This window comes from Manis javanica, chromosome 10, assembly GCF_040802235.1.
Source record: "Manis javanica isolate MJ-LG chromosome 10, MJ_LKY, whole genome shotgun sequence".
In the NCBI taxonomy this organism is placed as follows: domain Eukaryota; kingdom Metazoa; phylum Chordata; class Mammalia; order Pholidota; family Manidae; genus Manis; species Manis javanica.
The window spans coordinates 95,917,320-95,936,520 of record NC_133165.1 but is presented as its reverse complement, the minus strand read 5'-3'; the positions used below and the strand labels follow the sequence as shown (position 1 = coordinate 95,936,520).

Below are 19,201 nucleotides of genomic sequence, written 5' to 3'. Positions count from 1 at the left end.
ACCATACTCTCAAGATTTTATTCCTTTCTCACCAACTGTCCCTTCTTTGTCTTATTTGCTAATTTGTTCTCATCACTCCAAACAAAAGCCATTCATATTTAATGGCCTTAATTTTAAAAGAAATTTTGTGGTTCATTTGCAGCAGATATGCTTCTCTCATTATAGCTTCCTATCTATAATTAGTTTTCATTCTCAAGCATACACCAACTGACTAACAGAGGAGTGTTAGAGGTTTTGATATCTGAAGGGAAACCATTTTGGGATTGCCAGGTCTAATCTCCGCAGATAATCTAGTAACTCATTAGTGATTGTGTGTCCTCTTCTGTTGCAGTGTGTTCCTGTCATCCAGTTGGATCAGCTGTCCTTCCCTTTAGCTCACTGACCTTCTGTGACCCTAGCAATGGTGACTGCCCTTGCAAGCCTGGGGTGGCAGGGCCACTTTGCGACAGGTGTATGCTGGGATACTGGGGCTTCGGAGACTACGGCTGCAGGCCTTGTGACTGCGCGGGGAGCTGCGACCCTCTCTCGGGAGACTGCATCAGCAGGTGAAAGCGTGTGGCTCTTGCTCTCATCTCTGTGTCTTTCAGGTTCTTTTGAAGATCTTCAAAACTGGCAGTGGTTTGAAATATCTTGCATGCCATTAGTGGAGCAAAGATGTATTTGTACATGTCTTTGAAGAATTTTTGTCAAATTGCAGAGTCAAGTAATTTGTTCTTGCAAGATTCTAGAGGTGGTCTCGTTCATTTGGCAAAATAAATTCTTCATAACAATAGGTCCTTTAACACACTATTTATGAAAAGTGAAAGGATGGGAAGGTAGCTGAAAAGGTTTAAATCTCTATAAGTATGTAAATTTCTACAAATACATTTATATATATTAAATTTCTATAAATGTATAAAGATAATATTCATTTCATGCAAGTTCTAGGACATTCCTTAAGTTCTTAAATCTTTTTCTATTTTTTTTAGCAGCACAGACGTAGACTGGTATCATGAAATTCCTGACTTCCATTCCGTGCACAATAAGAGTGAACCAGTCTGGGAGTGGGAGGATGAGCAAGGATTTTCTGCACTTCGACATTCAGGTGAGACAACAGATATAACAAAATATCATATTTCCAGGTCTGGTCTTCAGTAAAAGTGATTCATTAAAAAACCAGAACATAGCTTTTGAATCTTATAAGGGGAACTCTTTAGTTCTGAGGTTAATAGTTTTTTTCATTATTAAACATTATGGATTCCAAAATGTCATATGAATACCCACATACTCACCAAATTTTATGTCATGCCATAATTGTTCCATTTAAATTTTAAAAGGTCATAGATACATTTGAAGACCCTGTGTACCAATCTATAAGCTTGCTAGCCTCCCTTACTCCACAGAATGGGCACTAACTTGAATTTTGGTGTTTATCATTCACTTTCATGTTTTCACTATTTTACTACAAATATATATGTACAGTGCATTAAAATTTTTATGCACATAACTTACCCATCTCCTTAAAACATTTTTGACCTGAACATATACCTCTTAAGATTTAGCTATTATATTGTATGCATGTATCACTTTTTATTTTCCCATTGTTTGCCATATAGGATATTTCCAATTATCAGTTTTCTACTGTTATATATAATGCTATAATACTACAGTGAATGTTCTCTTATATGCAACTTGGTGTACTTGAGAAGGAACTTCACTAGAGCAGGGGCTGGCAAACTATGGCCCTCAGGCCTGTTCTGGCCTGGCATCTGTTTTTCTATAGCCTACAAGCTACCTGCTATAAGGTTTGGATGGTCATACTTTAAATAGTTATATAAGTACTCATATAATATCTTTAATTTTGTCTCTTGGCCCACAAAGCCCAAAATATTATCTATTCCCCTATCGGAAGTTTGCTGACCCTTGTTCTAGGGTACAACCTAGATACTGTTGTGCCACAAGTACATTCGTTATCAAATTTACTGCATATTGCCAAGTAGTTCTCTGAAATGGTTATATATATTTGCATTCCATCAGCAAAGTATGACATCCTGTTGCTCCACATCCTTGCTAACACTTTGTATTTATTTAAGAAATTATTATATAACACATACAAGGGACCAAGTACTATTCTAACTCACTAACTCAAGTAAGGTAGACTCATTTAGTATTTATTGAACTTCTAAAGTTAATGCAAACTTCTCAATGTTCGCCAGTCTGATGGATGTGAAATGGCATCTTGCCATTTCAAATTGTATTTTCCTAATTACTAACATAGTTAGTAACTTTTCATGGTTTCTTGGCCATTCAGGTCTCCTTTTTTTGTGAATTTTTTTTACTAATTTGTAGGTGTTCTTTATTAACTCATACATTGATCCAACCAATATACCCATACTTGGTGCCAGGGCTGTAAATGTAGTAATTTAACCAAACAGACAAAAATCCCAGCCTCAGGAGCTTACATTCTTGCAGAAGAAGACAGATAATAAATAAGTAAAATATTTAGTTTAATGACATTTAGCATTAGAGAAATACTAATTTCTCTAGTATTAGAGATGTTTAGTTAGAGAAATAATCAGGAAGGGGACAAGAAGTGCTTGGAAGTGGCATATTTTTAAATAGGTCATCAAGGAAAGCCCCATGAAAGGTAATGTGTAAGAAAAAAATCTAAAGGAGGTAAGGGAGTGAGCTATTCAGATAACAGAGAGAGGAGAGTTTAGGCAAAAGACAGCAAGTGCAAAAGCCCTGAAATGGGAATAGAAACAGCAAAAAGGCCCACCTGGCAGGAGCAAAGAAAGAAACAACAATTTAATACATTTTGATGGAGCACTTACGGATCCTTCAAGAATCAAGATCCCAGATTTGAGAAATGCTAATATTTTTAATTCTGCATCATGGTTTTTTCCATTTAATATAATCTTATGATAATTTTCCTAATGGTTTCATATTAATTTACAACAGTAAAGAAGATGGGAATGATAAGGTAATATGAAGTTGTCATATTTATCTTAGCATTTGAAAAAGAAAGTCTCTCTCATTAGCTTTTTGCCGTAATGCTACATAATCTGAATTCTATAATTTCAATTTAAATAACTGTTTTTAAAAGTTTTCCATTTTTAAAAGTTTTCTTCTATTTTTCTAACACAGTGATTTTCATAATTCTCCAAATTGGTCTGCTAAGCCAAATCTGTAAAAATCAAGTTTTTTAGGACCGCAGGACATTTATTAAGCCAGTCATCATGGTACTAGAGAGCTGGCAGCACACCCATTAAGCACATAAAGTGCTGGCATCAGAATGACTCCAGACTTTCATGTCCACAACAGCTGTTAGGTCTGTCATGTCCCTAGAGAGTCTCTGAAATTCATCTGGATGAGCTCCAGATTGAGGAAGACATTGTTCAATCTCCTGCCAAACAGCAATATTATCAGTGGGTATAGAATCATGCTTCTGGGTAGCTTTTCTCAACAAAAAAGTGATAATCAGCCCCCTAAGCACTGTGGTTTAATCCCAAATATGTGTGCTTATCTACCAATTTACCCATCTTAAGTTTCAGTAACTGGGAGTATAATGCATTATACCAACCTCAAGAGAACATTAATTTCTTCCACTTCTTGTGAGGTAGAGAATATCAGATGTAAAATTTCACTTCCTGTACAACAAAACTGACTTTAACTATTACTCCAGAACTGTAAACATGCTTTTTAAAAATATTATGCCTTGGTGGAATTATCAAAGGCCATGGGGCTATCCACTTAGGTTACTACAATTTCTGAATGAGTAATCTTCTCTGCTATGTATAGATTATATGCAATATCATTTAACAAATCACAGCAGCTAATTTTAAGCATCTTTGATTCCCCTTTCCCACTACTTAATTCCACTGTGATTTTCTACTTCAAATCTCATTCTCTGATTTCTAAAGCAGGTTCAGTTAGAGCCAATATGTCAGTCACTGTTTTCCACATCACCATGTCTACCTAACCAAGGCTCACTAGAATCAATCTCCCATTTCCACCTGGATGTTCTATCAGCATCTCTAATTCCTTATAATCTCATACTAGACTTCTGTTGCTCTTGCCTACCCAAATCCATTTCCTCTTTTTGCCTGCTGTCTGTGGTACCTCAACCCAGTTTTTCTTTAGGGAACCACACTGCTCCCATTTAATACAGTCTTGGAGAGGCTAGTATGATGCTCTCTCCCTGGAAGTTAAATTTTGACCTGAAAGTAAAAGTGTGAACATGATTTAAGTTCATGATTCCAATGGTAAAGCCATAAAAGAGACTGAGCTATATAGTTCCTGCTACCCAGATCTCTGGCATGTTCCTGACTCTTGTGCTTTCTGAGTTCTTTTCTCCTTCCTATGAGCTACTACATGTCCTTTAAATAATTAAATTAGATCATTGATTGCTACCCAAAAATCTTGAATTATATAGCCCTGAAATGCTCTCCTTCTCCTAACTTCCCTATTTCTGTTAGAGATACTTTATTTATTTTTTTAAAAATTTCACTCCTAGTAATTTAGGGTAGGTTTATTCATAAATATTTTAAAGTATTTGTTGACAATGTGAATGGGATCCAATCTCCCACAACACTTTCTTTTTTTTTTTTTTGAACAGTTACCCATATTATTAATCCTCACCCCTACTAGTATACTATCTGTCACATAGGAAGATGTTACAGAATCAGTGGCTATATTCTCCATGCTGTACCACTATCCCTATGACCAACGTACATTATAATTGAGAATTTTTGTGCCCTTTTATCCCCCTCCCCCTCCCACCCACCCACCACAATTCCTCCCCCATGGTAACCACCAGTCCCTCTTCAGTGTCTATGAGTTTACTGCTTTTTTGTTCATTCTGTTTTGCTTTGTATTTCTACTCCACAAATAAGTGAAATCATATTTGTCTTTCTCCTCATGACTTATTTCACTGTGCAAAATACCCTCTAGATCAATTCATGTTGTTGCAGATGGCAGGGTTTCTTTTCTTTTAATGGCTGCATAATATTCTATTGTGTGTATGTATCACATCTTCTTTATCCTTCATCTACTGATGGACACTTAGGTTGCTTCCATATCTTGGCTGTTGTAAATAATGCAGCAATAAACAAAGGGGTACATATATATTTTTGGATCAGAGATTTTGTTTTCTTCAGGTAAATTCCTAGAAGTGGAATTGCTGGGTCAAATGGTGCAAATCCCTCTCCTCCAACACCAAATGCAATGGTTTATTTTTTCCCTACATACACAAATAACAATAGTAATATTATAAACAGCAGAAATAGTAGTACAACTCCATTCAGGTTCCTGGACCTGATTCCAATGTGTGTATGTGGTTGGGGGTCTTCCCACACATACTAACACCAGGCAATTCTCAAACAACAGCAGGGTGTTAGAGAACTCAACTCAATTCTGATGGTATCTTCCCGGAGACAGCACCAGATTCCCCATGTTAAGGGCCCCATTCTATAAGACTGCCCTTTAAGCCCCCACTCCAGATGCCGGTTGCAAGCTGCAGGCATTTCTCTCTACTTCTGACCTACTGGCTACAGACTGGAAATTGCTATGACCTCCCCTTTAGGTTCAATTAATTTGCTAGAGCAGCTCACAGAATTCAGGAAAACACTTAATGTTTACCAGTTTAATAAAGGAGATTGGCTTAAAGATGGCAGCGTGAGAGGTGAGACAGAAACCTCCTCCCAAAACTACATATAATATGAAAATATAGCAAATACAACTAATCCTGAAAGAGCAACAGGAAAGAAGGCTGCAACAGACTGCCTACATCTGGAGAAAAGAGCAGACCTCACAGAAAAGTGTTAAGTACTGAAGCTGCAATCCGGTGGAACCGAAGTCCTTCCTCCACCCCAGCTCACCAGTGGGAGGAAGAGAAATGGAGTGGGGTGGGGGTGAAGACCTAGGATTGCTGACCACCCAAACCTGGAGATCTGCTCTGGGAGCGTGAACCTACATTTCATGGTGCTCTGGAGATTAGTGGGGTTGGAAAACTAAGACAGGTGGAACACTAGGAGAGACTGAGATTCCAGCCACTTGTGGAGAAGAGTTACCCACAACCAACCACTCTGGGATTAAAGAAAGGCAGCCACTCTAAAGAGAGGGCTTCTAAAGAGGCAAGGATTGCACAGAGCTTCCGGCTCAGGAAAAAGGGCAGGTAGACAAAATTGTCCCAGCACACTCAGCCCAGAAGGTTGGGAACTTTCAGGAGCTTCGGGTGCTCCATCCCCCTGGCTGGCAATGCAGCTCTAAGGCCACCCACCACAATATGCAGCCTGCTGCTCCTTCCTCCTGGCCAGTTGGCACTGGCTCACAGGCCTGCTGCCCCTACCACTGCACCAGACCAGCCAGAGGGCAGCCCCACCTATGGCTACAAGGGTGTAGTATAGGGGTTCCTCACTGCATGCTCAGGCCACTGATCCTCCTGCAGCCAGGAAGCAGGAGAGAGCTCTTTTCTTCCAGCAGGAACCAGTGCAGCTCGCCTGCAACCAGTCGCCATTGCTCCAGGGGCTGAGCAGCTCCAAAGAGTAATGCTTCTGGGCACTAGAGGGAGCCTCCTACACCAAGTTATTTTCACAAATATGAAATGTCAAAAGAACCTGGTACAAACCAAAATACAAAAAACACCAGAAAGAGGGCCAAGTGAAACTGAACTCACCAATCTTCCTGAAAAATATTTAAAAATAAAAATCATAAATATGCTCACAGAGCCACAGAAAAGTATTCAAGACCTCAGGTAGGAATTCAAGAAAGAGATAGAAAGTTTGAAAAATACAGTATCTGAAATGAAACATACAATGGAGGGATTTAAAAGCAGATTAGATGAAGGAGGAGACGGTAAGTGAAATAGAAATTAGATAACAAGAATACAAAGAAGTTGAGGCACAGAGAGTAAAAAGGATCTCTAGGAATGAAAGAACATTGAGAGAACTGTGTGACCAATCCAAAGGGAACAATATTTGCATTATAGGGGTACCAGAAGAAGAAGAAGTGAGAAAAAGGAATAGAAAGTATCTTTGAGGAGGTAAATGTTGAAAACTTTCCCAATCTAGGGAAGGAAATAATCTTTCCGGCCATGGAGGTGCACAGATCTCCCAACAGAAAGGATCCAAGGAAGACAACACCAAGACATATAATAATTAAAATGGCAAAGATCAAAGATAAAGACAGAGTATTAAGAGCAGCCAGAGAGAGGAAAAAGATCACATACAAAGGAAAACCCATCAGGCTATCATCAGACTTCTCAAGAGAAACCTTACAGGCCAGAAGGGAGTGGCATGATATATTTAATGCAATGAAACAGAAGGGCCTCAAACCAAAAATACTCTACCAGGCATGATTATCATTTAAATTTGAATCAGGGATCAAACAATTTCCAGATAAGCAAAAGCTGAGAGAATTTACCTCCCACATATCATCTCTACAGTGTATTTTGGAGGGCCTGCTATAGATGGAAGTGTTACTAAGGCTAAATAGCTGTCACCAGAAAAAATAAAACCACAGTAGAAAAAGTAGACCAATGAATTACTAAGTAAATGTAAAATTAAATCAACTAACCCAAAGTCAGTCAAGGGATAGACAAAGAGTACAGAATATGATACCTAATATATAAAGAATAGAGGAGGAAGAAAAAGGAGTTATCTAAATAACTTTTAGATTTTGTCTGTAACAGCATACTAGGTAAGTTAAGTTAGACTGTTAGATAGTAAAGAAGCTACCCTTGAACCTTTGGTAAACAAGAATCTAAAGCCTGCAATGGCAATAAGTACATATCTATCAATCACCCTAAATGTAAATAGTCTGAATGCATCAATCAAAAGATATAAAGTCACTGAATGGATTAAAAAATAAGACCTGTCTGTATACTGCCTACAAGAGACTCACTTCAAACCCAAAGACATACATAGACTAAAAATGAAGGGATGGAAAAAGATATTTCATGCAACTAATAAGGAGAAAAAAGCAGAAGCTGCAGTACTTGTATCAGATGAAATAGACTTCAAAACAAAGAAAGTAACAAGAGACAAAAATGGATATTACATAATGATAAAGGGGTCAGTCCAACAAGAGGATATAACATTAAAATTCTATGCACTCAACACAGGAGCACCTACATAAGTGAAACAAATACTAACAGAATAAAGGGGGAAACAGAATGTAATGTGTTCATTTTAGGAGACTTACACACCACTCACTCCAAAGGACATATCAACCAGACAGAAAATAAGGAAGGAGACAGAGGAATTGAACAACACATTAGAACAGATGGACCTAACAGACATCTACAGAACACTCCATCCAAAAGCAGTAGGGTATACATTCTTCTCAAGTGCACAGGGGACATTTTCAAGAATAGATCATATACTAGGCCACAAAGAGAGCCTCAGTAAATTCAGAAGGATTGAAATTGTACCAACGAGCTTCTCAGACCACAAAGGTATTAAACTAGAAATTAATTATGCAAGAAAACAAAAAAGCCCACAAACACATGGAGGCTTAATAACATGCTCCTAAATAATCAGTGGGTCAATGACCAAATAAAAACAGAGATCAAGCAATATATGGAGAAAAATGGCAACAATAACTCAACATCACAAAATCTGCGGCATGCAGCAAAGGCCGTCCTAAGAGGGAAATACATTGCAATACAGGCCTACCTCAGGAAAGAACAACAATCCCATATAAACAGTCTAACCTTAAAATTAATGAAACTAGAAAAAGAAGAACAAATGAGGCCCAACGTCAGTAGAAGGAGGGACATAATAAAAAACAGACCAGAAATAAATAAAATTGAGAAGAGTAAAACAATAGAAAGAATCAATGAAAGCAGGAGTTGGTTCTTCAAGAAACTTAACAAAATAGATAAACCCCTAGCCAGATTTCTCAAGAAAAAAAGAGATTCTACACACATAAACAAAAACAGAAACTAGAAAGGAAAAATCACCACAGACACCACAGAAATACAAATAAATATTAGAAAATACTATGAAAAATTATATGCTAACAAATTGGATAATCTAGAAGAAATGGATAAATTTCTAGAAAAATGCACCTTCCAAGGCTGACCCAGGAAGAAATAGAAAATCTTAACAGACAATTACCAGCAATGAAATTGAATCAGTAATCAAAATACTACCCAAGAACAAAATTCCCGGAACAGATGGCTTCACCACTGAATTTTATCAAACATTTAGTGATGACCTAATACTTGTCCTCCTTAAAGTTTTCCAAAAAGTAGAAGAGAAGGGAATACTTCTAAACTCATTCTATAAGGCCAGCATCACTCAAATACCAAAACCAGGCATACACCACAAAAAAATAAAATTACAGACCAATATCCCTGATGAACATAGGTGCAAAAACACTCAACAAAATATTAGCAAGTCGAATTAAAAAATACTTCAAAAAGATCATCCATCATGATCAACTAGGATTTATTCTGGGGATGCAAGGATGGTACAATATTCAAAAATCCATCAACATCATACACCACATCAATAAAAAGAAGGACAAAAATCACATGACCATCTCCATAGATGCTGAAAAAGCATGTGACAAAACTCAACATCCATTCATGATAAAAACTCTCAATAAAATGGGTATAGAGGGCAAGTACCTCAACATAATAAAGGTCATATATGACAAACCCACAACCAACATCATACTTAACAGTGAAAAGTTGAAAGCTTTTCCTTTAAGATGGGGAATAAGACTAGGATGCCCACTCTCCTCACTTTTATTCATCGTAGTACTGGAGGTCCTAGCCACAGCAATCAGACAACACAAAGAGATAAAAGGCATCCAGATTGGGAAGGAAGAAGTTAAACTGTCACTGTTTGCAGATGACATGGTATTGTACATAGAAAAAAACCTTAAAGAATTCACCCCAAAACTACTAGAACTAATAATTGAATTCAGCAAAGTTGCCGGATACAAAATCAGTACACAGAAATCTGTTGCATTCCTATATACTAATGATGAACGAGCAGAAAGAGAAATCAGGAAAGCAATTCCATTCACAATTATATCAAAAAAGAATAAAATACCTAGGAATAAATCTAACCAAGGAGGTGAAAGACCTATACCCTGAGAACTAAAGACACTCATGAGAGAAATTAAAGAAGACACCAATAAATGGAAATACATCCCATGCTCATGAATAGGAAAAATTAATATTATCAAAATGGCCATCCTGCCCAAAGCGATCTACAGATTCAATTCAATCCCTATCAAAATACCAATGGCATTCTTCAACAAATTAGAGCAAATAGTTCTAAAATTTACATGTAACCACAAATGACCCCAAATAACCAAAACAATCCCGAGAAGGAAGAATAAAGCTAGAGGGATTATGCTTCCCGACTTCAAGCTCTACTACAAAGCCACAGTAATCAAGACAATTTGGTACTGGCACAAGAACAGACCCATAGATCAATGGAACAATTTGGTATTGGCACAAGAACAGACCCATAGATCAAGGGAATAGAATAGAGAGCCAAGCACATAAGGTCAAATAATATATGATATAAATCAATTAACACATGATATAAATCCAAGCACATATGATCAATTAATATATGATAAAGGAGCCATTGATATACAATGGGGAAATGACAACCTCTTCAATGACTGGTGTTGGCAAAACTGGACAGCTACACGTAAGAGAATGAAACTGGATTATTGTTTAACTCCATACACAAAAGTAAACTCGAAATGGATCAATGACCTGAATGTAAGTCATGAAACGATAAAACTCTTAGAAGAAAATATAGGCAAAAATCTCGTAAATATAAACATGAGCAATTTTTTCCTCAACACATCTCCTCAGGCAAGGGAAACAGAAGCAAAAATGACAAACGGGACTACATCAAGCTAAAAACCTCCTGTACAGCAAAGGACACCATCAGTAGAACAAAAAGGCATCCTACAGTATGGGAGAATATATTCTTTGTTTCTAATAACTAACACTATTTTTCATTTACTTTCTGTAGGTAAATGTGAATGTAAGGAACAGGTGCTAGGAAATTCCAAGGCATTTTGTGGAATGAAATATTCATATGGTGAGTTTGAAGTACTTGAATGCTTCTGAGAATCTATTCAATCTGAGTACAAAGAGTTTTTTAGGAAATAAGAGGCTTGGTCTATGACATTCTCAATAAATCAAAGCATTAGTCTATGTAATAATACTAAACACAGTATTCTGGTCTTGATCTAGATTTTCCTAATAAAGATAGTGTTGAAAATTCTGGTGTGGGCAGGAGACTGGTAGAGCAAAGGCAAGGTTATCCTACTACAAGGAAAAGGCAAACAACAAAAAGAAAATAACCATGACATATAATCTTTTCTTTTTGTGTGTGTGCCATATATATATATATATATTTTTAAATTAAGGTATCACTGATACACATTATTAAGAAGGTGCGGTTACTACATTCACCTGTACACATAATCCTTTCTTATAGATGTTTCTTGTTTTAGGAATCTAAAAGAGGAGTCTCTAGCAACTTAAATGATTCCTATACCAGTTTTATGTAGTAATACCATTTTCAAGTAGTAATCTGTGCCTGATTATTGTGTATCAATACTAAGCAGAAATCAATTTAAAGCGGTATTTCAGTGATTCAAAATTCAGGATTTGGGTTCAGACCTATATGGGTTTGATTTCTGATTTATTGGTTGGGTAACTTAACTCTCCAGACTTTCTCTTCTGTAAAATAGAGATGATGCCATCTTCTCTTAATGAAATAAGTTTTTGAAAAGCAGACAGCACATTGCCTAGCACATACTAGATGCTCAGTAAATGGAAGAAGGAAGTACATATTTGGGAGACACTGCAACTAGTGTTCTGCCTGGGTCTCTTCTTTGCCCTCTCTGTGTATTCCAGACTCCTCTACCTTTCCAGTACCAGGAAACTACAACATATAAACAAAGGAAAATGTCATTGCTCTAAATAAAGACTATTACTATCTTCTAAATGGCTTTATGTTTACTATTAAATATATTAGATACCTTATCTTACCAGCATATTCTTGACTAGTGTCTAAGGCTTTTTATTGTTCTGTAATTTATACAGCCTGAAATAATGCACTACATGAAGAGAAAAAATTTTAATTGTGATTTCTTAAGCCAAATGTTCAGGTTTTTGATAATACTGTATTTAATCTCAGAAAAGATTAGAAAGTAAATGTTAAAAACATAAATCTTATCTAAATTATATGCATATTTCCCTCTTTTCACCTGCTAACTTGGCTAAATAATAGAAGAAAGCTTTTGAAATGTATAGAGCCCAATAAAGAAAAGTTAGTTTAGAGAAAATGGTATTCACTATCAAAAGCAAAAAACATGACAATTTAGTCCAAAGTAGCTCAGGGGAAATATAAACTGGTTTTCATTATCACATAGGTTTGGTAGCTCTCTGACTGAATTTACAAATGACCAAATTGGTATCTTTTAATATAGCTGTACTATTTTCTGCTTCAGAGAATGTGAATGCTATTAATGATATAATGAAATACCTCTGTCTTATTAATGCAGTACACCTACAAACTCAGAAAAAAAAATGGTTTCCCCCTCCCCATTTTCTGAATTAATGGAAAAAAACATTGATTCATCTCTATTCCTTTAGCAAATACCTATTGAACTGCAGTAGTGAATAGACAAGGTTCCTGCTCTCTTTGAGCTTACAGTCTAGTGGAAAAATAAAGTGAACATTTATTGAGCACTAGCCATGTGTGAGACACTATGCTATGTATGCTTAATGCATTTATCTTATCTCTAGCCCAAAACTCTATTTCTTATGCAAATTTGAGCAATTCACTTAATTTCTTGAATCTTGCTTCCTCATACATGAAACAAGATTAGATAAGCTTTTAAGACCCCTTAGAAGTAAAAAATTTGGTAATTTTATAAAGACATCTAGCTGATAGCCATATTCTTAGAATACAGGACCAGCCAGTATAGGGTTCTCCCATTACAAAGAATCTTGCATCAAGATATAGATGAGCCAATCTCCTAATAATATAGAATATTGTATCCCAGTTCCTTAGGTCTACTTTTTTCCCCACCCCAATTTATCCCATTACTTAATCCCCAGCCACATCCATTTCACAGATGGAAGAGCATAATGGAATCATGAGTTATATAGACTAGTGGAGCTCTGCCACCATGCAGAAGGACAGTGTCCCTAACCCCACTCAGCTTGCATTTTACAACAGGGTAAGATTAAGTAATCACTAATATCATTTATTCTCTTTGGAATATGTAAAATATACTCTGGCAATACATTTTGCTCTGTGTCCTAACATACTCTGTGTCTAACACACAGTCAGCCCTCAGAGTATAATATACTTAGAATCCTAATAAAAAACAGGATAATAATTCTGTTTCTTACACATCTTCCTTCTATTTAGATTTATATAGAGATGCCTGAATATTGTTTAAGATGATAGCTTAATGTGTTTAAGATTGCTATTTGCAGTAGACAAATGGCTGATATTCTCTTAACATAGTAATATGGGAAGCAGTAGCAGTTGAACATATCTAATAAGGAGGAGTATAGTTAATATAAATAAATGAGATGAAGCTAATACAAAAATTGATGAGTCTAATGATTTTTAAAGCAAATTTCCACATTCTCATCAGCATTAATTTACTATTCCATTTTATCTTGAAGTGCATATTTAAGTTGTACAAAGTTCAGAAGATAGTGTGAAATTCTATGCATTTTGACTTTTGGGATTGTGTTGTTACAGTGCTAAAAATAAAAATTTTATCAGCTCATGATAAAGGATCTCATGCTGAGGTCAATGTGAAGATTAAAAAAGTATTAAAATCTACCAAATTGAAAATTTTACGAGGAAAACGAACATTATATCCAGAATCATGGACTAACAGAGGCTGCACTTGTCCAATCCTCAATCCTGGTAAGCATTAGATTTTTCTAGTTTAACAACTACTTTGTCTCTTTCGATTTGCTGCTTGGCCTACATTCTCTGAACCACAACCTAAATAAATTCAGCAAGAACATCTCTCCTTTTCATCATGTGAACTGGAAAAATGCAAATGGAATTCTTTGAATTGACATGAAAAAATTATTTCTCTCCCACTGCTGTAAAATATAATAAATCCAGCAATATAATATTCTTTGTCTTAAAGAAAGAAGTCTCAGATTGGTTCCAGGTGCTAGTGGCATAGAAAGCACGCTCATGAATTCACTTGCCACTAATGCTTTATCTGAAAGCTAGGTCCTATTACTGTGCCCTGAGTAGCACTTGCTCCCAAAGGAAGTTCAAATGCAAAATTCCATCTGTGCAAATAATATTGAATTCATTTTTACTACTGCATGAGAAGCATCTGTTTCTCCTGGAGAGAAGACCACTTTCAAGTTCTCATCTTGTTTTTTATTAAATAATCATTTTGATTTCAAATCAGAAACAGCAGAAATAAACAACAACAACAAAAAATGTAGAATCTTAGAGAAACTTGGAATGGAGGGACATTTGCACCTTAAAATGTTATGGCAGAGGTAGAGACAAGCAAATAAGCACAGAATTCTTACTTTTACACTCCAGATATACACTCTTCATATTGTGTCATAAGCTGCTTATTTCTTATGAGGATGGGATTTAGATTTTTGATCATAGTATTTCCAGCACCTATCATTAGTACCCAGATAATAGTAACATAGTATATACTTACTGTGTTAGTAGTAACATAAATAGTAATTTCTAGTAAAACAAATAATTTTTTTAAATCCTCTGTATTTCCCTGTTTATGTAGTTGCCATCTATGTCTAAATGGCTTTGCTGAAACAGGTGTAAAACATATGCTCTACATCTAATTCCTTTCAAATATAAGTCCAAGAAATCACAGTTATGTGAATAGGAAGTCATTTGTGGTCTTTTTTTACTTAATTTGAGAGAAACAAACAGGTAACAGAATGGGAGAAGGAGAAACTATCAGTAAAGTATCCCCTCCTCCCACAACCTTAACAATCTAAATAGTGACATAAAACTCTTGACTTTTTTGACTGCTGACTAATCTCTCATACCTCTTTATACCCCTTAAATATTTTAAATTTTAATAAGGAAAAGAAAAAAGGACTTTTTAAATAATAAATAAATATGTTTCAGAGAACAAATTAAGTAATCAGACTTGCATTTTAAAATACAGGAAACTGAGAGTCATTAATTAAAGTTCTATTCCTCAATGATCTGTGCATAAGGGCTCTTCCTAAAAGCACTTTCTACTATTCTGGCAAAAGAAAAAGAAAGAAAGAAATCCACCGAGTTTTTTAGTAAGACATTAAAAACAAAAGCTTTGACCAGCTGAGCCACCCTTCAGGAAGTGAACTATACTTCCTAATCAGGTTTCTGCCAGAGTCAGAGAATCAGTGAGTTCATCACAATTGAAAACACAAGCGCAATTATTCAAAGAATTCTTGAAAACATGTTTACTTGCTTTGAAGAAAAAGACTGGAACCTGCCAAAGCAAAACCAGACACTTTGATTTCACTGTTTTTCCATTTCACAAGTTCAATAGTGAAGGCCAAAGAAAAGTTGATAAGAAAATTCAGAAACCTTACCAGCCAACTTGCTTCCTTTGCTGCTTTGAAACGGAGCAATCTATTTGGCATCCCTGCAAAATCATTCATTCCTACATTCACACACATTTACTCATTCATCAGTCATATATTTTAGAATACCAAGGCTAGCACTAAACTATTATATTTTCTTTTTCTATGGATATGAAGTAAACCTTGAGCCCTCAAACATGTTGCAAAGTACATGTCAGAAGCATAGAGTTAGGAAAATAAAATGTAAATGAAGTGAGTGATGAACAGATAACATTGCTTTCCATGCTAATTTTTGGCATGATGCTACTTCATAATTATGGATTTACTCAGTAACATTTAAATTAATTTATTATATTCATAATTTAAAATAATGGCAAACTCCTATAGTATTTGTTCTATTTGTAGTTTCAAAGTAAATCCATTTAAAATACTAGACTTGATGAAGTTTCTTAAAAATTATATACTGTATTTTTTAAAGAGGATTTTATTATTTTAGAAATTAAAAAAACAACATCAAGACCATTAAATTTTAACTAGTCTGTTAATTAAATATGCAATTCTTTTTCATGGAGAAGCCCAGGTTACCTTTTAAAGAATTTAAATATCTTATATTTGTGTTGCCTAGTGTCTGAAACCTCTCTATGTAATTATTTTCCCTTTTTTCTCATTTTTTTGAAATGCCACCACAACTATTATTAACTTTTGGACTGATTTATTTTAAAAATCTTTTAAATAACACTTCTATTATTATAGAAGCAGTACATATACATTATAGATATTTAAGAAAAAATTTTTAATTTCGTATTTCTACACCCAAGAGATCATCTCTGTTAACATCTTAGTTCAAATCCTTCCTGTTCTTTCTCTGTGCATGTATACATTGTATTTTTTTAACCAAAATAAAATCATAGTATATGCTCCATTTTGCAACCTACTTTATTTAGTTAATGATCTATATCTTCTATTTTAGTTTGTTTTCATATTATTACAAAGTCAATACGAGTTCTGGTTAAGTCCCTTTTTTTATTAATATATGACAAAAACACATTGACTTTATATAGGAAATATGTGTTAATTTTGTATAATCCATAGCTCTCTTCCAATACGTTTTCCCAAAAGGTTGTTTCATTTTAATAAAATCCTCCTTAATATACACTACCACACATAGTCAGTCTCCAAGAAATACTGATTTATGGCAGTATGTTAAGTACCCATAGAATCCTCACTTCTTTTCCATAGGGGTGGTACATTATAGAGTAAAAGTTCTATAATCAGACAGACCTGAGCTTAAGTCAGAATGCTATACTAACTGGGAGACATTGAGCAAGTTTTCTTAATCTTGCCAACCTTCAGCTTCCTCATTTATAAAGCAGGAAAAACAATACCCATTTAATAAGATTATTCTCAAGATTAAGTGAGATAATACATGTAAAGCACATAGCACAGAGTAAATGCTTATTAAATGCCAGCTGTTATTGCTTATGACTCCTTTCAACTGTCAATATATAAAACTATGAATCATACATATATAAAACCACTGATGTCACATCTTCCCCCTTCAATAAATTATGATACCATTAGCCTCTAATTTTGTTCTCTTTTAGGTTTGGAATACCTTGTAGCAGGACATGAGGATGTAAGAACAGGCAAACTAGTTGTGAATATGAAAAGTTTTGTCCAGCACTGGAAACCATCTCTTGGAAGAAAAGTCATGGATATTTTAAAAAGAGAGTGCAAGTAGCAGTAAAAGTGTATAGCACATAATGGCATTTCTCTATGTACAAATCACAAACTTAATGGAAAAGAGACCTCAAAAATGAAACTGGAATTTTTTTTAAGTGCCAAATATATAGAAATGTTCCAATGCATGGGCTTTGTCTAACCTATCTCTTTTGGGCTCATGTTTAAATATAGTTTGTTTCATAAAAAAAAAAATGGAAAAACCCTATGCCGATACCTGTTTTCTATGGAACTAATTCTGAAAGTCATAACTATTAAGAAAATTTTAATAGCAGTATAATTTTAGCAGTAATCCATTAAGGGCAATACATCTAACAAGGACTCCTCCCAGCTCTGGATATGTTACTTAACATTTGTACTACTTAACGTAATTAAGGAGATTTTAAGGAATCCCCAACCATACTATCAGAAAAGGTGTTTCTTAAAAAGAGCCTTCTCTTGCGTGATGTGTGTGAACTTTGGTCTGTGGGGTGTTAAATGGAACCTCTCCACATGTACATAGTATTTCTTTGTATAAAGCACTTTACTACCTACCACTTGTGTTGTGAAAGTTTGGAGACTGCTGTTGACAGAAAGAAAACCTACTGAAACAGAAGCACTGCCACTACATGTGGACAAAATTGACCATATAAAGGAATTTGTACTATTTAACTCTAAACACTTAGAGAAACTATGTGAAGATGCAACCAGAAATAAGAATATGTTTGCATGAAGTCTCCGCTTCAGGCTAGGGGTTAGATTCCAGAGATACCAACCATGATGAAACTTAAAAAAAGAAAAAAACACTAAACAAGAAGAGACTTTAAAATAAGAAAAAGAAATCACAGGTGTAGAAATATGCTTGGGTAAAGAGGAAATGGACTTTAAATTTTGAAAAGCTCATTTATTTGTGATGCACTTGTATACACTTCAAAAATTATTGTAGACAAAGAATTTGTTTTATTTTTGTGTTTAGTATTTAAGCCTGAATATTGAAACAGTTTCCCCCTTGTCTTTATTAATAGTACATGGTCATTATATTTACTCATTTTTTTGACACAATGTATGTGATAGCTCACCACACTACAGTTTTTCATTATTATTCATCTTCTGTACCCATGCATAACCATATTACATACAGTTTCTTCTGTACTTGAATATACAAAACATGAACCACAGTGCCATAAGATTAATTTCACATATAGAACATATTTTTTTCCTGAGGTCCTGTGGACTTGCAAAAAATATATATATATTGCTTTGTTAATTTTTTTATATTTCATATGTGTAATAAAGGAATATGATCTCCTAATTTTTGTCTCCTTTCCTGATCAACTCTTTCAGTGATGCTAAAGATTACCTTCTCTTAATCAGGGAACTCTAATCTAATTCCTTAAATCAAGAAATCAAGCAAAGGCCCAGTGTTTCTCTTCTTTTACTATGGGGTTTGGAAATGGAGTAAAAAGCTAATCAAATGGCTTAGTTTCTGTAGCCTTTGGACATGAGCTTTTTTCATCAGATGCACTGCATTTTTTTGTTTCACATTTACATTTACTTTTTAACTAATTTAAAAAGTAAATAAAAGTTCATTGTTGAAAATACAGAAAAAAACTATAATGGGAAAAAACATCTATATTCCAACCATCCTGTGGTAAGAGCTATTAACATTTCAGTGTCTATGCTACTAGACTATTTTCCCTGCATATAAATACCTTTTATATAATTGAAATTATACTACACATAGTCTTATGAAATCTGCTTTTATAACCTGTAGCATGTCTCTCAGCTTCTTACCTATTCCTAGCTTGTCCTGGTAGGTGGCACACTATCTAGTAGGTTATCATGTACAAGCAATTTATAAAACATGTTGGTAATACCAAGAAAAATATTTTAAATACACCAAATATAAGA

General features: G+C 35.0%; 1 protein-coding gene across 2 annotated transcripts in view; it reads left to right on the top strand.

The window, feature by feature from the left end:
* NTN4 (netrin 4) overlaps positions 1 to 18,602 on the top strand; it is a 105,128-nt gene extending 86,526 nt beyond the window's left edge. Inside the window, exons 6-10 of one of the 2 annotated variants that reach the window (XM_037023083.2) lie at positions 332 to 545; positions 972 to 1,084; positions 10,989 to 11,057; positions 13,749 to 13,919; positions 17,176 to 18,602. In XM_037023083.2, the coding sequence (XP_036878978.1) occupies positions 332 to 545; positions 972 to 1,084; positions 10,989 to 11,057; positions 13,749 to 13,919; positions 17,176 to 17,312 (704 nt within the window). In that variant the 3' untranslated portion in view covers positions 17,313 to 18,602. Of the gene's footprint in view, positions 1 to 331; positions 546 to 968; positions 1,085 to 10,988; positions 11,058 to 13,748; positions 13,920 to 17,175 lie in introns of both variants that reach the window. The other variant, XM_037023080.2, reaches the window with a different exon arrangement.
* Positions 18,603 to 19,201: the final 599 nt, after the last annotated feature.